Source organism: Chlorocebus sabaeus, chromosome 10, assembly GCF_047675955.1.
Source record: "Chlorocebus sabaeus isolate Y175 chromosome 10, mChlSab1.0.hap1, whole genome shotgun sequence".
In the NCBI taxonomy this organism is placed as follows: domain Eukaryota; kingdom Metazoa; phylum Chordata; class Mammalia; order Primates; family Cercopithecidae; genus Chlorocebus; species Chlorocebus sabaeus.
Window position 1 is genome coordinate 61686398 of NC_132913.1, and position 22577 is coordinate 61708974.

Below are 22577 nucleotides of genomic sequence, written 5' to 3' on the forward strand. Positions count from 1 at the left end.
AGGAAGGAAGGAAGGAAGGGAGGGAGGGGAGGGAGGGGAAGGAAGGAATGAAGGGAGGTAGGAGAAGGAAGGAAAGGAAGGGAAGGAAGGGAAGGAACTACAGAAATCTGGGATTGGATCTATATAAAGGGGTCAGGTTAGAGATGTAACATTAGGAACACAGTACAAAGGGTTCACATTAAAGCCATGGGAACGTACCTATTTCCTGACTCAGAAATTACCATCCTAGGCATAATTTTTTTTTTTTTTTTTTTGAGACAGTGTCTCTCTCTGTTTCCCAGCCTGGAGTACAGTGGCGCGCTCTTGGCTCACTGCAATCTCCGCTTTCCAGGCTCAGGTGGTCCTCCCGCCTCAGCCTCCTGAGTAGCTGGGACTACAGGCATGTGCTATCATGCCTAGCTAATTTTTGTATATTTTTGTCGCGATGGGTTTTGCCATGTTGCCCAGGCTGGTCTCCAACTCCTGAGCTTAGGCAATTCACCTGCCTCAGCCTTCCAAAGTGCTAGAATTACAGGCATGAACCACTGCGCTCAGCAACATCCTAGGTATAATCTTGGTGTATCTTGATGTATACTCAAGGAGATGTGAATAAAGCTGTTCATTACAGTATTGTTTCTAATAGCAAAATATTTTAAAGCAACGTAATCCATCAGTAAGGAAATTAATAAATAACATTTGGTATATGCATACAATTGATTACATCTACAAAATGAATTCAAAAATATTGAGTGAAATAAGACATCTACAGTATAAGATTTATATAAAAATGTAAAAGCATATAAAAATACTATATATTATTGACAGAAAACTACACAAATTATAAAAATATAGTAAAATTCTGCTCTGGAAGGATACAATTCATAATAGTGGTTGCTTCTGGAGTTAACAGGAATGAAAGATTCTAACAAACATTCTGACTTTGTTGTAAGTTTTATTTCTTTTAAAAAAGAAAACTGGGCCAGGCGTGGTGGCTCATGCTTGTATTCCCAGCACTTTGAGAGGCTGAGGCGGGCAGATTACTTGAGGTCAGAAGTTCGAGACCAGGCTGGCCAACATGGTGAAAACCCACCTCTACTAAAAATACAAAAATTAGCCAGGCATGGTGACACACACGTAGTCCTGGCTACTTGGGAAGCTGAAAAGGAAGGATTACTTGAACTCAGGAGGTGGTGGTTGCAGTGTGCCAAGACTGCGCCACAGCGCTCCAGCCTGGGAGACAGAGAAAGACTTTGTTTCAAAAGAACAGAAGAGAAAGACTTTGTTTCAAGAGAAGAGAAGAGAAGCAAAGTGAAGCAACATATAATAAATAAGTTGATATATTTGATTACAAATCAAGGCACAAAGAAATCTCAGTCTGACAGGCTTAGGCAAATACTGAAGTCCTGTCTTAGACTTTTTTTGAGACAGAGTCTTGCTCTGTCACCTGGGGTTGGAGCGCAGTGGCACGATCTCGGCTCACTACAACCTCCGCCTCCCTGGTTCAAGTGATTCTTCTGCCTCAGCCTCCAGAATAGCTGGGATTACAGGCGCCCACCACCACACCCGGCTAATTTTTGTATTTTTAGTAGAGATGGTGTTTCACCATGTTAGCCAGGCTGGTCTCGAACTCCCGGCCTCGTGATCCACCCGCTTTGGCCTCCTAAAGTGCTGGGATTACAGGTGTGGGCCACTGCGCCCAGCCTAGACTTTTTTTTTTTAAAGACAGGATCACATCTGTTGCCCAGGCTGGATTCCTGCAGTGTGACTATGGCTCACTGCAGCTTCAACTGCCTGGACTCAAAAAATCCTCCTGCCTCAGCCTCCTGACTAGCTAGGACTACAGGTGTGCACTACCACGTCCAGCTAATTTTTTTTTTTTTGTAGAGTCAGGGTCTCACTATGTTGCCAGGCTGGTCTTGAACTCCTGGGCTCAAGCAATCCTTCCAAAGTGCTGGGGTTACAGGTGTGAGCAACCATACCCAGCCTTGCCCTAGACTTTTAAAAGCCAGATGCAAAAATTCAGGATTGGAGAGAAACTGTTCAGTAATGTACTGGGGTGGGAGGCAGGTTTTTAGTTGCTCACAAATTCAAGATGAAATCATCAGAGTAAGCTAATGTAATGTTAGGCAGAATTAAACGTTTCTTTTCTCTTTATTCTTCACTCAGTCAACAAGCATTCATCAAATATTGAATGCTTACTGTGTCCTAGGACCATGGTAACTGGAATGCTATATTCAGATGTAAGCATCCTATTTTAAGAGGTACACTGAGAAACTAGAATGAATCCTTGGTGTCTCATGCATCTCAAACTTAGAAGGGTCAAATTGAACTCATTATCTTCTCCTACAAATTCTGTTCTCTCTGAATTCTCCTTCTTAGGTAATACCCACAATTACACATTCACTTAAACCAGATTTCTGGAAGTTATTCTCCATTTCTCTCTTAGCTCTCACTCAGCTTCTAATCAGTTACCAAACCCTGTCAATACAACTTTGCCTGAGTTTGGCCTCACCTGTTTATCTAATACCTACTGCCCTAGTATAGGCCCCAAAGATTCAACTCTGCCATTATAGCATGAAAGTAGCCATAGATGACATATAAATGAATGAGCATGGCTATGTTTCAATAAAATTATGGACATGAAATTTAAATTTCATGTAGTTTTTAAGGGTCACAAAATATTTAATTTTTCTTCAACCCTTTAAAAATGTAAAAAACATTTTAGGCTGGGTGCAGTGGGTCACACCTATAATCCCAGCACACCGGGAGGCCGAGGCGGGTGGATCACCCGAGGTCAGGAGTTTGAGACCAGCCTGACCAATATGGTGAAACCCCGTGTCTACTAAAAATACAAAAATTAGCCAGGCGTGGTGGCGTGCGACTGTAGTCCCAGCTACTGGGGAGGCTGAGACATGTGAATTGCTTGAACCCGGGAGGTGGAAGTTACAGGGTGCCAAGATTGCACCACTGCACTCTACCCTGGGTAACAGAGTGAGATCTGTGGCAATAAATAAACAAACAAACAAACAAACAAAACATTTTTAGCTGGTGGACCATACAAAAACAGGTGGTGGGCCAGATTTGGCCTATGGACTATAGTTTGTCCAAACCTGACTTACATCATTAATCTGGATTCAAACAGGCCTCCTTTAGTTCATTTTATTGATGGTGCTTGCCTGATACAATATTGTTAAATTAACTTATGTATGTGCTTAGTTTCCTAGTTAGGGCTTTCCTTCAGTTGTTACTTTTTTCTATATTCTCAGGTCCAAGGAAGTTTTAGAATTTAACAAAAGTGTATACTCACAATAGGACTTATAAACAAAAATCTAATGAATAATTTTACAAGTGAGTTTGCTGTGATTCAAATTCTTCATTTGACAAGTACTCATGATATTCAAAATAGCTCAAGGAAGTTTCCCTAAAACAAAACATTCAGGATACATGCTACAAAGGCATGTAGCAGTTTCTTTATGTTTAAAGATCAGGCTGGCTCACGCCTGTAATCCCAGCACTGTGGGAGGCAGAGGTGGGTGAATCACCTGAGCTCAGGAGTTCAAGACCAGCCTGGGCCACATGGCAAACCCCATTTCTACTAAAAATACAAAAATTAGCCGGGCACGGTGGCAGGCACCTATAGTCCTAGCTACTCTGGAGGCTCAAGTGGCAGAATGGCTTAAACACAGCAGGCAGTGGTTGCAGTGAGCTGAGATCATGCCGCTGCACTCCAGCCTGGATGATAGAGCAAGACTCTATCTCAAATAAATAAAAATAAAATTAAAAAGATCATACTTGTTTCTGGAATAGAGCTTGTAAAAAGTTCTGGTTCATTTATTCGTGCTGGACTCTCCTCAAAAGCAGTATTTCCAGGCTCCACCGCTTTGTGGCTCTGAGACTGATCAAAACCTTCATAGCTTCCTGCTTGGGTAGTCCGGTTCATGCACATGAGTGATATGCCAGCTATCAGGATGCTGCAGAACAGGGTGACCGCTGTGGTGATCATCTGCCGACATGAAGAAAAGGTACAAGGCCACTTTTCACAACTTCATCTTGATCATCTTAGGGCACATGTTTTGTTTTTTTTTTTTTTTTTGAGATGGAGTCTTGCTCTGTTGCCCAGGCTGGAGTGCAGTGGCGTGATCTCAGCTCACTGCAACCTCTTCCTCCCAGGTTCAGGCCATTCTCCTGCCTCAGCCTCCCGAGTAGCTGGGACTACAGGCACCCGCCACCACGCCAGGCTAATTTTTTGTATTTTTAGTAGAGATGGGGTCTCACCACGTTAGCCAGGATGGTCTCAATCTCCTGACCTCATGATCCACCCACCTCGGCCTCCCAAAGTGCTGGGATTACAGGCGTGAGCCACCGCGCCTGGCCATCTTAGGGCACATTTTTGATGGACAATGTATCTCCACAGTTTTAAATACTCTAGAACAGTGGCTCTTTTAAAAAGGTAAGTATATGTAAGGAATATAAGTTAGTTGGAGAGAAATTAGGGTTTGCTTGTAATCACACCAGGTTTTTAGATGCTTCTTTCATTATATAGCAATTGGTTACCAACACAGCCACTGGTTTCCTTTACAAGGTATCTAAATGATTTCTCTCAGATGTTTTCTTTACTTCTAAGTTTCTGCTCACTTTCATGTATAGTTCATGCATACTTCAGTCACTATGATGTTTTTATGGTAATTATATTAAAAAGAATTATAGCTAATATTTCCTGAGCACTAATCAGATGCCAAGACTAGTCTAAATCTTTTATATGCATAATCTTGTTTATTCTCACAAAAATGCAATAAAATCCAAAATTGCAAAACAGACAAAAAGAGTAAGAAATCAAAATTATGTGGAGAGGTTTTTTAAAAACACACACCTTTGGACTCTACCCCTAAAGAATTCTGCGGGTCCCACAAGCCACCTACTCTATAGCTTTTCAAGCATACCTTTCCTAGATACGTTCTGTCCTGAAATTTATATAGGATTAACAGTCAAGAATTTGACCTTTATTATTACTGCTAACTTATTAAATGGTTTTAAATTAATCACTCTTTTCTCCAGCAGAGGAAACACAATTCCTAAGTGTGATTGAGAACATTCAATGAGTTTTAAGCAGTTAGAAATCTTCAGCTAAAAATGGACTTAGACATGTAAAATGGTAATGTTCTAGGTGAGACAAAGTGATATAGAATCACCAATCTGATATGCAATAAATTGAAATAGATTTTCAAAGTTAATTTTACTGTAAGTCTAGCAAGGCACATTAACAAGCTAAAAGGAGACATTCACAAGAACAGAACTGCCAATAAACTCTTCCCACCTGTTCTTTTCCATAAAAGAAGGCTGAGTCAATGCTATCTCCATTGTGTTTTCCAGTTATCAAAAGAACACCAACAAGGAGAGCAGGAATTCTGCAATCACAAGGGTTATTGGGAGAGAAAAAGAAAGGATGAATAGTAACTGTGTATATGGAAAGGTGTAAGCAAACAGAGAACTACCAACTTACCCCCAGCCAGATATTATGATGATTCCAACAGGAATTTGTACCCTCTCTCGCTTTTTCAAAAGAAACAAAGAAATTGCTAGAAGGCCTAAGAATAAGAAGATTGAAAGAGACAGTTACTCAACATTGATCAGACTGCATGAAACTTTATTTCCTTTATACTTTTTTAAACCAAGCTCATTTCATAGTAGTCTGTGATTTTTGCTTTAGAATTTATTCCTTCTAAATAAGTGCTATTCTCAATATTTTGAAGCAAGTTTTAATTCAAAATCATTCATTGTTTCCCTCATATATTGTTTCTTTACTCAATTCTTTTTATCTGTGAGGATTTGTTTTATTTTCTCTCTGGTTTTGTTTGTTTGTTTGTTTGTTCTTTTGAATAGGGTCTCGCTCTGTTGACCAGGCTGGAGTGCAGAGGTGTGATCACAACTCCCTGCAGCCTTGACCTCCAGGGTTCAAGTGATCCTTCCACCTCAGCCTCCTGAGTAGCTGGGACCACAGCCACACGCCACCATGCCTGGCTAAATATTTTTTTTTGTAGAGACAGAGTCACAGTATGTTGCCCTAGCTGGTCTTGAACTCCTGAGCTCAGTGGATCCTCCCACCTCTGCCTCCCAAAGTGCTGAGATTACAGGCATGAGTCATTGTGTGTGGAGAAGTATTTCTTTTCAAAAGCCCTAATCATTTTATTGTTTTGACTCATGTGTTTGGAATTTAAGTATAATTGAAAAACATTTTTTTTTCTTTAGACAGAGTCTTACTCTGTTGCCCAGGCTGGAGTTCAGTGGCATGATCTTGGTTCACAGCAACCTCTGCCTCCTGGGTTCAAGCAATTGTCATGCCTTAGCCAAACGAGTAGTTAGGATTACAGATGTGCACCACCACGTCAGGCTAATTTTGTATTTTTAGTAGAGATGGGCTTCACCATGTTGCCCTTGCTGGTGTTGAACTCCTGGCCTCAAGTGATCCACCTGCCTTGGCCTCCCAAAGTTCTGGAATTATAGGTATGAGCCACTGGGTCCAGCTGAAAAACATTTTCTAACTGAATACAGAACAATTCTAAAACTAAAAACACCCCCCTCTTCTGGTGCTAAGAAGTATGGGCAACTCTTACCCAGGTTATGTTTTTAGAAAACGTCCTAAGTGTAATGATAGTGCTTAATACAAACACACTCTGAATTTAATACAAACACAAATGTTTTGAAGTTCTTGAACTTTCCTTACAACTTATACGTAATTATGTATACAAGTAACATTCTATCTGATAAATTCTACATAGTTATAGGATCTTAGAACTTTAAAGTTGAAAGGGACCTCTATTTTAAATTAGCACCTTCATTTTATAGATGTGGAAATGAGGGTTTGCCCAAGTCATACAGCCAGCAGAGGGCAGAGTGGGACTAGAAACCTAGCCTTTTGACACAAGCTAAATTATTTGTTTCTTGAATCAGTTTCTCAAACTCAGATTTGTGGACCCCTAGGGTGCCTAAGACATATTCTTCAGGATCTGGGAATTTCTATGAGAAATTTTAAGTCTTTCTTTTTTTTTTCAATGGTAGTCAGCTGTGTATCCACCTTGTAACCAACACGTAGTCTCATGATTTCAGAATTTACATTGGGTTTATTTTTATTTTATTTTAGAGATGGGGGTCTCACTCTGTTGCCCAGGTTGGGGTGCAGTGGCACAATCATAGCTCAAAATTCTGGGCTCAAGGGATCCTCCTGCCTCAGCCTCCTGAGTAGCTGGGACTACAGGCATGTACCAGCATGCCCAGCTAATTTTCACATTTTTTACAGAGAGAGAGTCTTACTATGTTGCCCAGGCTAGTCTCGAACTCCTGACCTCAAGCAATCCTCCTGCCCGGATCTCCCAAAGTGTTGGGATTACAGGCATGAGCCACTGTGCCTGGCCAGAGCTTACAATGGATTTTATATTAAGTTTGAGTCAAGTGAAGGCCAAATGATATTACAACACACAGTCCAAATGAAGTGGTAGTTTGAAGAAAGAATATCAGTGAGATAACAAGGTCAAAACCCCACATATGGAAGTAAAGGCAAGGCAAAAAAGCTATAGCAGTGAGTTCCATTTTATGTTTCAAGCTATGATTTACATTAGCAAAACAAGATCCTTTGTCATGTTAATTAATGTTGCTAATTAGAATTACTGGGTTTGTAGTTTTGCTTGAATAGAATCTGTGAATTTGCTTTGGTTTTAGAATTGCATATTAGCTGTATATAAAGAATACATACCTAGATTTAAGATTGTACAGATAAAATAACACTGTGCTAGATTTAATATAAATTGACATCAAGGTCCTTGAGAATTGGTTTTCTTTACCACTGTTCCTCCCTCAATCCATTTGTACACTGTATAGTTGCAGCACCAGGGAAACAAGTAACCAATCACAAAAGGGTACCATCTGTGTTACAGTAGCAAAAGCAGTCTTTAAAATTCTGATGTGCATCACTCCTGCCTTGTGAAAAGAACTATATACAAACAGGCAGAATCCAGCTAGCCCTGGATCTCTCACTGAAGAAGCTGTGACAGCTCCTGCCTAAATCAGTCTAATTTTTTGGGCCTGTTTCTCAGTTTGCGAAATGAAGGATTTAAATTAGGCCAGTGTTTCCTAAGGTGTAGAGATTATAGGTGTCACAAAGGTGAAAATGTTTTGACTGGTTAAGCGTTTATTTTAAAGTGTATTTGAAAAAAATAATTAACAATGAAACCTGGGATTTTATTGATATAAGGCTCAACTGATTAAAGGTTTTTAAAAAAGTAAATCAATTTTCAGGAAAAAAGAACAAGTAGTATGCAGATATGGCAAAAATTGTGAGGATGGTATGAAAAAGAGTAAAACTAAAAATGATCGAATGGGATGACTTAAAATGACATTTTCAGGTCTAAAATTCTGTCATAGCATAATAATCTGATGGTTAAAGGGCACCTTTATTGGGTTTTGGGAATTCAGAACAACTTCTTTGAATAGACTTTGGCATGCATGCTTGAAGAGGGTTTCAGGGATACTTAAGACATTTTAATTGATTGATCTAGTTGCTGCTCTCTTATTCTGATTATAAAGTTAACCTGAATAAACCTAGTTATTAGAGATCAAGTTGGTCCATCGATATTTTGAAATATAAACTCTTAGGCTCTTTTAATTTGACATTGCATAAAAACCCATGCTATGCAAGATGTACTTGCCTTTAAGAAACACAAACTATCTTCTGTTTGTGCTGAATTTTTCATTCCGTGATTCCTCACCACATTGTTGCTTCACTTCAAAAGGCTGTTGACTGAGATGGGACCTGCTTTTGATCCTGAAGGCATGAAATCAAAGGTCCATCCTTTGCAGTCACTTCCTGACACCTGCCTCCTACCATTCTACTATTTCCTTTTATGTGCCATTTTACAGGTTCAAATTTGTAGGATGAATACAAAAGAGCCACACAGAATTTTTCACAAACGTACCAGAATGTATGCATCCATATAAATATTATACTTCAAAATAGCAATGTGCTACAACATTTTGAATATCCTTTTTGGAGCCAGTTGAAATGAGAAACAGTCTTTCTCACTGGGTCCTTTTCTATTTCCATGCCCTTTTATTCCCCTAGTTTTTTTGTTCTCTTATTACCTCTAATCCTGCTATTTAATAACTAACATAGTTCCATTTGTTTAGTGCCTACCATGTACCAGACATAAATACTCACATCTCATTTTTGTCCTCAAAATAACTCTGTAAGGTGCTGTAACCTAGTTTTACAGATGAGGAAACTGAGGCTTCAAAAGTTAAGCAATTTGCGTGAGGCAGAGCCAGAATTTCCCTGTTCAGCAGGACTCGATAGTGAGCTCTGGAACACACCTCATGCATCTTGTCCATTCCCTCCTTTCTCCATCTGCCTCCAGTATCTTCCCTCTTGTCTCCAAAAGGGAGCAGCACTGACAGCAGCCTAGAGCTACAGGCCCTGGGGAAAAGGACCATGTGACTGGACAAGGCCCTAAGCCCAGGCAGGACTAGACTACATTAGGAAACAGAACTCAGCTTTGCCGATGGCCTCTGTGGGTGGGCTGATCTGCCTCAGGGCATGCCTTGATCCTGTACAACCAGACTTCAAATAGATCACTAGAAGCTCAGGTTATTAGGAATGGGGTGGGGTGGGGTGGGGAACAGACCTCAATTTTCATTCATAATCCAACTCACCTGTCCACAGGTAGGTGCTATAGAGGGAGCTGTACAATAGAACAAACACCAAAATTTGTCCAACAAAATTTTTTTCTTTAACAAAATTCCATATCATCATTCCAGCACAGACAATAGACTAAGGAGAAAATGATTAAAAGACTTTGTAAATAGCTAAGAAAACCATATAATTCAATACTGCAACAGAAAATTCCAATTAAGCCAGTCATATTCATCTTTCATTCACAGGAAATATAATTATTCATTTAAAATTTTTTGTGAATAATTTTCAAGTCTTACACATGACTTATACAAAAATTTCAAACTTTATGTTAAAAATCCAGTTTATACCAGAGCCTTTGACAATATACATATTCAATTGAAACAGATGACTACACTCTAAATGTTAATCTTATACCTGTATTTAGTAATGGCTTATATTAAAATTGCTAAAGTTCTTTCTATTATAATTTGAGACATGCAAAGATTAATTAGAAAAATAAGATTGTGAAAGTTCAATTATTAATGATTAAATTGTTTCTATTAAAAAATGCAAAGTTATCATCAAACGCCATTATTAGCCTCAACTTTAGATAGTTTAAGACATTTTGCAATATTAAATATGTTAGGCATCTATTAATTGTAATCAAACTGTAATTGACTGCATTTGGTAATACTTCTGACTTCATAACTGCAAAAACCTAGCAAAGTTATTTTCTCCTCTAGAGTAGAATAATCCATTAGAAAAACATAGTTCTAAATACCAGTAGTTTTACTAACCTGAGCAATGAGTAAATTAGTTGTAAGCATATGAGGAAGCTGTTTATACTTCTTACTCAAAAGAAGAATAGCCAGAGACCAGACCTTGAAGACAAAAGGTTCAAAAGTTATTCATGTTTCTTAATCTTTACAGTTACTTATTAAATAACACAATGATTAGCCTCTTTAAATAACCTTCTTTGTCCTGGTTCAGAAAGAATTTCCAATATTTTATTTAATCTGTCTAGTTCCAAAAAGGTAAATTATTATAACCAATGTAAAATAACAAGCATGGAGAGATCCCATAATAAATTAACTCTCCAAAAATTACAGGGTCTTTAAGAACTAATGCGGCCAGGCATTGTGGCTCATGCCTGTAATCTTAGAACTTCGGGAGGCCAAGGCAAGTGGATCACCTGAGATCAGGAGTTTGAGACCAGCCTGGCCAACATGGTGAAACCCTGTCTCTACTAAAAATACAAAAATTAGCCAGGTGTGGTGGCGGGTGCCTGTAATCCCAGCTATTTGGGAGGTTAAGGCAGAAGAATTGCTTGAACCTGGGAGGCGGAGGTTGCAGTGAGCCAAGATCGCAGTCTAGCCTGGGTGACAGAGCAAGACTCCATCTCAAAAAACAAAACAAAACAAAAAACTAATGCCTTGGCCAGGTGCAGTGGTTCACACCTGTAATCCCAGCACTTTGGGAGGCTCAGACAGGGAGATCACTTGAGGTTAGGAGTTCGAGACCAGCCTGACCAACATAGCGAAACCCCACCTCTACTGGGTGTGGCAGTGCATGCCTGTAATCCCAGCTGCTTGGGAGACTAAGGAAGGAGAACCGCTTGGACCCAGGAGGCAGAAGTTGCAGTGAGCCAAGCCAAGATCATGTCACTGCACTCCAGCCTGGGCAACAGAGGGAGACTCTGTCTCAACAAAAAAGAACTAATCCCTTGACCAGGGCCATGTTCTAACTATGCCTACCTTCCGTGTCTGGGGTGGGACACAGGGTCACAGACAACTATTCAAGCTTTAGTGGGAGATAGTTATAATAATGCACTATTCTCAGTTTTCTTCCTTTCCCATCTCCACCATACTGTCTCATGGGATATCTCAATGGCAGGCTGTTTTACTTCAAACAACACATACCACCCACCTTTAAGATTAATCATCTTACATTCCTCATTTTTTATTCTTTTTGTGTGTGTGAGACAGAGTCTCACTGAAGTTCAGTGGTGCGATCTCGGCTCACTGAAACCTCTGCCTCCCAGACTCAAGTGACTCTTGTGCCTCAGCCACCCAGGTAGCTGGGATTACAGATGCACACCAACACGCCTAACTAATTTTATATTTTTAGTAGAGATGGGGATTCTCCATGTTGGCCAGGCTGGTCTTGAACTCCTCGCCTCAAGTGATCTGCCTGCCTCTGCCTCCCACAGTGCTGGGATTACAGGCGTGAGCCACAGTGCCAGATCACATTCCTCATATTTTAAAGGACTGGGCTTCCATTCTACCTACATAGTGGTCAGGTAAGTATCCTGACTGATTTTCTTCTTTCCTTATTGCCAACTGAAATGTGTATGGCCTCTTTCCCCAAACTGCCCTGTTATGAATGGGTGTAGCAGATTTTAAGAATATGTGACAGAGGTGGAATTTCTTTAAAATTAATCACACATTTATTTGTTACCAATATACATATTCATCCCCCACCTCCTTTCCTTTAACTGTACACATTGTCTTTTTTTTTTCCAGCCAGAATATCTGTAGTTTTACTAACATGAATTCAATAGGCCATTTGATCTGTAAGATACTCTAGCTGTTATATACTTAATTATTTAATTTTAGTTAGACATATTCGTTTGAGAAGTAACCAAAAGTTTCATTAACATTAAATAGGCGGTTGGACTTGAACTCAAAGATACCTTCTGACCCCATGATTCCAGAACAGCTAGGAATTCTATAGTGATTCATCATTTGCAGAATGCTTTTTACATATATTATCTCATTTAGTCCCTTAAAAATCCTGTGGAAATATGTGAAATTATTGTCATTATTTTACGCTGGAAAACAGAAGTTTAGAGACGGTAAGGTAACTCCACAGGGACATACAGCTAGTTTGTGAGAGGGCCAGGAATAAAATCCAGGTCTGACTAAATCTCATGTCTTGTCTGCTGTAGAACTCTAACTCTCAAAAGGAAAGACAAAATTTAGTTAATCAGAAAGATGATATTATATTTTATGGGCAGGCTTTAGCTTTCTTTATTTCATAAGAAACTAGATTTTTAAATCCCTTTCTATCAACAATCTATTCTCAAAACTCACTCTGTGGTTTCCATTCATTTTGGCATGCAGGTGCTTACCAAGGAGATCAGGCTGACAATACTTATATCAAAACTAACATTCTGGATGGCATACGCCAACGGCTTAGGGTCCATAGTGGGAAAGGTCAGTAACCAGGCAGAAACGTACATGATGGGAGCAGACACAAACGTGCTTATCACCATCCCTGAAGTTATCTGCAAAAATGAAATTAAATGGAGGAGTTACAATCTCAATTAAACAATATTTTAAACTTCAAATAACCATGGCACACTAAAACATTCTACAATAAAAATGAGACACAGTAAAGACATTATAAAATCCAGCATGTTATCCAATACCATACTTCCCCTTTCTGAGAATCCTTAATAGAAAATACAATTAAGTTACCTTGGTTCCTCTTCTAATCTATGCTTAATTTATATTCATGCATAATAAATACTAGAAATTCCACTGTTGATGGTTAGTTATCCTCTAGGTTCTAGGAAGTAAAACATAGCAATGACATAAATAAACCTATTTCACAAATTATACAGCAAAAAAAAGGAATTCAGAAAAAGAAAATTACCATGCAAATATGTATTTTACAGATTAAATAACAGAATTGACCTCCATTAAACAACTTAGTTCCTTCGTATTATATTTAAAAATCATTTACTCTGATGCTGTAGATACCAGGTACAATATATTTAGACACTGTTAATAATTTGGTGTCGATTTTATCTATCTGCTGCAGTTGATTATGTGGTATTTTGCATCTGGTGCTTGAAATTATCAATGAATAAAATAGGCATTTTTTTCTTCAAAATGTCAAAGTTACCCTTCTGTAAATAATTTTTAGGTTTCTGTATAAGTACAGAAATAAAATAGTTAAAACTAAAAAAAACTAATAAAAAAAGTCATGGCTGACTAAAGACCTCAGATTAAATGACTGTTGTTACATTATGTTATATGATGCCTATTTCCTTATAATGAGATAGCTTATAGACACCAAATTCTCATAAAAAATAGTGCTGCTTGCTCTATCACCCAGGCTGGAGTGCAGTACAATCTTAGCTCACTGCAACCTCTGCCTCCTAGGTTCAAACAAATCTTGTGCCTCAGCCACCCGAGTAGCTGGGATTACAGGCCTCTACCACCACACCCAACTAATTTTTGTATTTTTAGTAGAGACAGGGTTTCACCGTGTTGGCCAGGCTGGTCTCGAACTCCTGGCCTCAAGTGATCTGCCCACCTCAGCCTCCCAAAGTGCAGGGCCTCATAAAAAACGACATTGCTTTCTATGTTTAGAAATTAAAAACGGGCTGGGCATGGTGGCTCATGCCTGTAATCCCAGCACTTTGGGAGGCCGAGGCAGAAGGCAGGAGTTTGAAATCAGCCTGGGGCAACATAGTGAGACTCCCGTCGTCTCTATTTTTTCGTTTTTAAAAAAGAATTTAAAAAAATTAAAAATGAATTTAAAAATTTTTTTCTACTAAACACACAATCAAACTTAGAAAGTACTACAAACATACAATTTCTACTTCCATGTTGAACTGTGTTGCAAAGATAGCCACTCCTGGTGCTACAGGAAAGACGCCATACAGAAATGCATAATTTGATAAACTTGTATGGTTCACCACATTGTCGCCTTTGTCCAAGAGTTCCACCATTTCTCTGCACAGAAGTGGCAGCACCAGACTGAAGAAAAAAGAAAAACATCATTTACTTGATATGAAAGCATGGTGGTCCCCAGTAGCAGGCTGCTCTGGTGAATTTGGCATCAGGTTCTCCTGCCCAGAAGGTATGTCTATTTGCATGCACACATTCTGTGCATGTCTACCTGGGCACATTTTGTTGAAAGAATCAAGAATTCAACTTCAAGTCATTTGAAGTGTAACAATATTCTGGAAATACCTCACACATCAGGGATTAGGAGAGAAAAAAAGATTTTTTTGATTCTACAAATAATTTTTTTTTTTTTTGCCAAAAGATCATAAAAGTTGCAATTCTAGCTACTTTCTTGCTTCCTCTATCGGTTTACTGAAATGTTCAAAGAAAGAAATAAGGTTGACAATCTGCATAAAAACTTCTTTCAAGAGAATTACTAAACTCCTTTTCTTTCTTTCAAAGTATTCTAGAGAGAGAGAAACTCCTTTTTTGAAAAAAAAAAAAGCTGAACTTTATCATGATTAGGGGTTGAAATGGTTCCATTAATAACAACATTGCTTAATAAGATTCTAAAATACTGCCAGGCGTGGTGGCTCAAGCCTGTAGTCCCAGCACTTTGGGAGGCCAAGGCAGGTGGATCACGAGGTCAGGAGTTCAAGACCAGCCTGACTAGTATGGTGAAACCCCGTCTCTACTAAAGATACAAAAAATTAGCCGGGCATGGTGGTACGTGTCTGTAATCCCAGCTACTCGGGAAGCTGAGGCTGGAGAATCACTTGAACCCGGGAGGTGGAGGTTGCAATGAGCTGAGATCATGCCATTGTACTCCAGCCTGGGTGGCAGAGCAAGACTCCAGCTCAGAAAAAAAAAAAAAAAAAAAGATTCTAAAATCCTGTAGAAAAATAGGTATCTTCAAGTAGCTCTTCATCTTTGTAAATACAAAAAAAAATTAGCAAAGGAACTAAAACAACTGAGATGGAGCAGAAAACTAGTGAAATGCAGACCTGTTGAAGAGCCAATTATTAAACAAATCCTTCAGGATTCCATAGAAACTGCAAATCCACAGTAGCTGAGCAAATGGGGCTCTCCTTTAAAATCAGCAAGACCAAGATTGGTAACATTTTCACGGCAGCACCTAGCAAGGCACTCTGGGATGGAGTAAAGAACTACTTTTATCTGTATTTTCTTAATTAAAAAACTTAAATATCTAATAAGTATCAAAGACCCCCCGAAAATCTTTAAAATTAGAATATTTAAATTTTACTGATAAGCCAAAGTTGATAATACCATTATTGTTAAAACTATACTTATTACTTTGGCAATACTAATACTTTGTTTCTGAAGAGCATAACATCGCCATAAATAATTTACAGTACTTATATTCATTATTATTATGAAAATAAAAATATTAGGTTATGTTGCACTGGTCTCATGAATATAACTGTCTATACATGAGGGGAATGCCATAGTTAAGTATACCTCAAGTACTTTGGGATAATCTTGCAGTAAAATTATGTCACCTGCACCATCAAGTACAACTCCATGGCTAATGGACCAAGTAAGCTGAAGAACTATTAACTAAGAAGTTGAGGCTGGGCACAGTGGCTCATGCCTGTAATCCCAGCACTTTGGGAGGCCGAGGTGGACAGATCACCTGAGGTCAGCAGTTTGAGACCAGCCTGGCCAACACAGTGAAATCCCATCTCTACTAAAAATACAAAAATCAGCCAGTTGTGGTGGCAGGCACCTGTAATCCCAGCTACTTGGGAGGCTGAGGGAAGAGAACTGCTTGAACCTGGGAGGCGGAGATTGCAGTGAGCCAAGATCACACCACTGCACTCCAGCCTGGGTGACAGAGCGAGACTCTGTTTCAAACAAAAACAACAAGAACAACAAGAACAACAACAACAAAGAAGTTGGTGAGCACTTTTCATTTGGCAAGCCAGGATCATATGGCTGATAATAATCATTCATATTGACTTAAGCTATATTTAGAAAGTTTGGCCAACCTCAGAACTACAAAATGCTTTTCCCAAATTCATGAAAAAAAGTTTGTATTAGAAATTATTGTTCTGGTTATTACTAAGATGCTTTTGTCTTTAGGATCTTTATGGATTGGGAAAAGTCAGAAATGCTGCAAAATTTATTTCAAAATACTGTCAAACTGGGACATGAGGAGATACTGAGTAAACTTTACATAAAAGCCGAAGGGAAACCCATCATCTTTATCCTCTGACAGTAAAATGGAAAGAATAAGCTACAAGGAATAAGGAAATGACTTTCCTGAATACACCAACATCACATTTTCCTTTATCTCACGACTATTCTACAGGGAGGGGTTATTAATAGTCAAAGGGGAAAATGGTTGCAGACATACTGCTGACGAATTGGCTAAATACGGCTTTCAAAAAGTACAATTCTAAAGTCAAATAAGTGATACTTACAGTTTAGCTGTGATGAGAAGAATTAGTACAACAAATGCTGACTTCTTCAGTCTCTTTATTTTTCCCACCATCGTGAGACCAAGGTAAAATAGGGCTGATCCAGAAAAAGAATTTCCAAGTCCATCAAGAAAATTTTCGACATATACAGGTACCTTTCGATCAAGAATAAAATTGAAGGCGATGCCAATGAAGACCATAAATACTATTGGGTTCTGTAATACACGCAGGAGTCCAAGTCCCACAATTTTTACTTTATTTTGAGAAGCATTTTGAGTGTCTTTCCACTTTTGGATTTCACAGAAGATAAACCCTATAGGGTTTAACATCATAAGAGATATTGGTGCCACCAAATAAATGTACTGGAGATATTCTGGGTATGTAGTTTGATATAAAGCTTCAACTGCAAAACAAGAATATTGATTTTTAAATGATGACCACAGAAATACAGATATGTGTTATGTATATAACATGTTCTGTACTTTACAGCAATGATAAATCTGAAATTTTCAAAATGACCCAAATAGCCTATTTTGGAAAAGTACATTTTAGTAATAAATCTGAAAAAAGAAAAATGTAATAAATATCATATAGCTTATAAAATGATAACCAAGTTTACACATTATTTTTAAACCTAATTTTTAACCATCTAAGGGTTAAAATTAGTCTCCAAAAATGGGCAGAATTGTAGAATTTTTAGAGGAAACAATTCAAAGTAAAAATCTAGGGACAAACTAAACATTTAAGTAGTAATAGCAAAAATGTGTTTATTGGTATCCATGGAGAGAGCAGTTTTACTGGAGTGGTAAGAGACAGAAGTCAGATCACAGAGGGTTGAGGAGAGAGTAGGAGTTATTTAAGGAACTAAAAAGGAGCACGGATGTGACGGAGGCCACGCTGTGTAAGAAAAGAAATGAAGACGGGTGATGTTTGGAGGCCTCTAGGAATTAGGGGCAGTTGGAAGTGCAGGAGTTCAGAGTAAAACAGGTAATGAGCTACTCAGTTAAATATTTTCCAGATGACAAGGTCCAGGATGTGGCTATGGGACTTAGTGGCTGAAATGGACTAAAGGAAAACATCACTGGAGATGAGGAGGTCAAGGAAATGACAGGGCAGAGAATTTCATGGTAGTTCACAAGATAATGACAAAACTTGGGATAAAGGTGAATGAGGGGGAATGCCCAGAATGAGGTCAGCAGGTTAACAGCAGACAGGATGTGTGGTCTAGCCAGAAAGCATGAACCTCAAAGTAGTTTTTAACAACAGAGCAGAGGGATAGTCCAGCAATGGTCCACAATAGCTGTGAGGATGCCAGTCCTACCTTCCATTGCTTATGTGGCAATGGGAAAATAAACAATCTCCATTTGAGAGGAATGAAAAGGAAAGAATGCCTTCAAAGAAGACCAGTGGAGATACTGAAGGAGTAGAAAGGTGGATCTTACAATGTTTGGGGCGTAAATACAGTACAGTCACATCAATGCACATTTAATTAACACAAATTCAACCATACCCTCCTGGGAAAACAAAAGCTTCATTCCCCACACCCCCCCGCCCCCCGCATAGCATGTTTCCAAGTGCAAACAAATTATTTCAACTGCTGTTCATTGAAAAACAATGCTGGCTAAAAAAATCTGGCTGTGTTATACTTATGAAAAAGGGTACAATATAGACGAAGTATGTGTGCTGTATTTGGTGAGCATTTTCAACAGTTTGAGTATACAAGATGACTTTAGGACCTAACCACTGCGTAAGATGTGTTTTTTTATCTCATGAGGGAGGTGAGTGAGTGGGATCAGACTTCTAGCAGTTTCTTGGTAGACGTGAGGGTTGGTGACCTAATCTTGAGTTCATTAGAGCAACTTAGGGCCTTTTAGTAAACAAACTGGTCTCCAGCCATTTTGGGCAATGGGTCCTGAAATTATACAATCTAATGCAAACAAAGGCTGATTTATAATTGATTTGAAGTTGAGAAAGATAAAAAAGAACAGCCACAATCGCTCACAAGGAAACAAGCAACCATATGAAAACATGTAAAAGATTAGGTTTCTCAATTTACACTAAGATAAAGTGACATAGGCAGGAAAATACACTTGTTTACTTACTCAGGATATGTAAGTTCAGTTAATGTCATGCACATGTCCCATTAAAGTTATATAACTAGATTATATAACCTTTAGAAGGTCACGTTTTTCTTAAAAGCTAAAACCTATTTTTTTAACAGATTCAATCCCGATTTTCTCAGCTAAGTAAATTCAAGATCTGTAATATCTCCAAAATGAAGCAGTGGCTAAAAAATATTTGATTACATAAAATTTTATAAGTTCTTTCCACTGATTTCCAAATTAGATATGCTGGTTATATAAGTTAGTGGTTTTCTTTCAGGTTTCATAGACTTCATCTTTTAAACAAAAAGCAGCACTTTTGATAACTATTTTTAGATAACTATATTTCTGATTCTCTTGAGATATTTTATCTCAAGAGAAAGATGTTCAGACCTGTCTACCACTCAGTTTTTATAATAGAGCATATATTTTGGAAAAGTCTTATGTTTTCATCTGAGTATCAGAATTTTTCCTAACCAGCCACAATAAGATGCATAACATGTTTTCGTTTGACAACACAGCTATACAGTTCTATGATCTACTCAAAGCCCCTTATATTAATGCCTTTTTCCAGAAATTTACTTTCCTGGCACACTAGCATTTAATCACCACCACATAATGAACTTTACATTGTTTTAAGAACTCAGTGCAAATTTAAGCAACAGTTGTTATATTTGGCCATTCACCACATACTTTCCTTCCTCTTTGGAAGGATTTTCTCCTCTTGATTGCTACTATAATCATTAGTTAAAAATCTCAAAATTAGATTACTTCATGTGTTTACCAGCCAACATTCTCTTGGATTTTCTCAACCACCTTCTTCATCCATTTTATTCACTGCTAATAGTACCATCTAAATCTAAACTTTCAAAAGGTAAGATTTTCTCACGGTTCTCACTGCCCACAGGAACAGCTACAAAACCTTTCTTTTGCCTGGTGTGGTGGTTCACGCCTGTAATCCCAGCACTTTAGGAGGCCGAGGCAGGCGGATCACGAGGTCAGGAGTTCAAGATGAGCCTGGCCAACATGGTGAAACCCCGTCTCTACTAAAAATACAAAAATTAGCTGGGTGTGGTGGCACATGCCCATTGTCCCAGCTACTTGGGAGGCTGGGGCAGGATAATTTCTTGAACCTGGGAGGCGGAGGTTGCAGTGAGCCAAGACTGCACCATGGCACTACAACCTGGGCAACAGAGTGAGACTCCATCTCAAAAAAAACAAAAACAAAAACAAAAAAACCTTTCTTTTAACATTCACAGTCCAGTCTCCACAATTGGCCCCTTACTGATCCATCCCATCCTTAACGCAAAGACTCCATCAGCCAGTTTAATAACAGTTATACCAGACAACCACCACATTCATAATTACTAGTTCTTTATGCTGTTCATACCATCACCCCCTAACTTCTCACTATCTCCTTTTTTTACCTAAATCTCACCTACTACTTAAGGCCTGTCTCTGGCACTACACTTTCCATCAAGTCTTCAACCTATGTCATTAATCTCCCCTTCTCTGATATTTTGTAGTACTTTGTTTCATAGTAGTGCCACCTCAACAAATTCTAAGTTCCCTGAAAGCATCATTTTAATAGCCTACAGTCCCTGGCATAATGCTTGAGAAAATCTGAAAATACTTGCTGAATTGTATGAACACATCAATGAACGCCAAAAGTTTCAGATGTAGTAAACATGTATTTTCTAATACACAGCTCTTTACATCGAATTGTTGTCAATGAATCCATTTTTAAACTTTATTTTTACTTTAAAAAAACATTTGTTTTTAATTGACAAATATAAATTATATATATTTATAAGGTACATAATGTTTTAAAATATGTATACATTATAGAATGGCTAAATCAAGCTAATTAAAAATATGCATAATCCCACATATTTATCATTTTTTCTGATGAGAACACAAAATCTACTTTCAGCGATTTTCAAGAATCCGTTGTTATTAACCATCATCACCATGTTGTACAATAAATCTAACTGAAATTTTGTATCTTTTTTTACATTTTACACGTTATGAATATTTATAAAGCAGGTTACTATTGAGGTATTTTAAGTCAGCTGAACAAGCATATAAAGGCAGAAGTGTAGTCTAGAGGGAACACACAAAAAAATTGTGATTAAATAAATACAGGTTAAATTACTAGAATAGGGTTCAACATGGGAATTTCAGTCTACTTCTGCCATTAATTTGCATAATTAACATCACATCTTTATCTATAAATTAGCAGTGCTTTTTTTTGCTATCAATATGAAGATGGTTTTTCAAACCGGAAAAAATATACACGAAAGCAGTACGGTATATAGCATAGTAACTAAAATTAGGTTTACAATCATTATATCAACTTTTAAGTTCTAATTAATTAATGCTTATAAATAAGGCTCTTGGAGGGTGGGGGGAATCCCATTATGAGGAGTTATTATATAGCTTTGAAGAACTAAGAGACAAAATTAGCCACCCACTGTGCTTCCTATTTTGATTCCTGCAGGGTTTCAATCCTTAGCATATAACACAAAGACCCAGACAAGATCATTCTATTATGTAATGGCATATAGTTAAATGCTTCATTTCCTTTCTGTTTACAGCTCAAACACTAGACCATAATTATGATTAGTCAGGGCACTTATGCTATCAGCATTGTTTGAAGAATAAATTATTAGGACTTAACTATGCCCTATTAGTGTCTTTTAATGACAGAGGCAGGGTACCATTCTGATATGCTAAAATCAACATTTTGCCACGGGAGATTCTTAGTTTCTTCTTATACTTGGATTTTTAAAAGTACTTTAGAAAAGAATTGCTCTAAAACAGTGAGCTTCTTTTGTTTTTATTTTTTTAGAGACAGGGTCTCACTGTCACCCAGGCTAGAGTATAGTAGCAATCATAGCTCACTGCAGCCTTGAACTCCTAAGCTCAACAGATCCTCCTGCCTCAGCCTCCCAAGTAGCTAGAACTACAGGCTTGTGCCACCACACCTGGCTAATTTTGCTGCTGTTGTTGTAGAGACAGGGTTTTCACTACGACTTAAGGAATCCCTCCGTCTCAGCCTTCCAAAATGTTGGGATTACAGGGATGAGCCACCATGTCCAGCCTTCTTTTTTAGTTGCAATATGCACTATTCTGTTACTGGAGTAAAAATACATCATTTTAATGTAATGTCATAGAGTGTTATAGTTGTCATAGTATGTAGCGAAAGAAAATGTGACTATCCTTTTTCTTTATTCATTAACTTATATGTCTTCTCCTTGCCAGCATTTCTTGTGTTACCTGTAAATTGGACAGACGTCGAACAAATGCAGTCTTAAAAAGGACATTTCTTATAACCCATGATTGATGCTTATCTGTGAGCAAGAGAGTGGGAATACTTTGGAGAGGCCAGGAAACGAAAGAAAGGTCTTCTCTCTGGACACAGTATTCTTTCTCTGTTCACCAAGAACAAGGCCAGAAGGCAGATGGGCACAGCAGCAGTAATAAGTTACCTTATCAGGCAGCAGATACTCACCCCTAATAGTTCTATACCACACCTTCCAATGTCTAGATATATGAAAAAGCACTTCTCTAGTATATTGGTTTTTAGCAAAGTTATATTCTACAACTTAATGTTACAAGAGCTTTCATTATTGTGATTAAAAAAAAAACAAAA

At 38.2% G+C, this 22577-nt stretch overlaps 2 protein-coding genes across 4 annotated transcripts in view; both read right to left on the reverse strand.

Moving 5' to 3' along the window:
- The window catches only part of CIRSR (corepressor of RBPJ and splicing regulator), a 501165-nt gene that overhangs the window by 99677 nt on the left and 378911 nt on the right, over nucleotides 1-22577 (reverse strand). The gene's annotated exons all lie outside the window — the stretch shown is intronic.
- GPR155 (G protein-coupled receptor 155) overlaps nucleotides 1-22577 on the reverse strand; it is a 52007-nt gene that overhangs the window by 21434 nt on the left and 7996 nt on the right. For all 3 annotated transcript variants that reach the window (XM_007965402.3, XM_007965401.3, XM_038001910.2), the window contains 8 exons: nucleotides 16824-17223; nucleotides 14244-14409; nucleotides 12771-12926; nucleotides 10438-10521; nucleotides 9679-9796; nucleotides 5480-5564; nucleotides 5294-5384; nucleotides 3772-3982 (listed from right to left, as the gene is read on the reverse strand). In XM_007965402.3, the coding sequence (XP_007963593.3) occupies nucleotides 3772-3982; nucleotides 5294-5384; nucleotides 5480-5564; nucleotides 9679-9796; nucleotides 10438-10521; nucleotides 12771-12926; nucleotides 14244-14409; nucleotides 16824-17223 (1311 nt within the window). The remainder of the gene's footprint in view (nucleotides 1-3771; nucleotides 3983-5293; nucleotides 5385-5479; nucleotides 5565-9678; nucleotides 9797-10437; nucleotides 10522-12770; nucleotides 12927-14243; nucleotides 14410-16823; nucleotides 17224-22577) is intronic.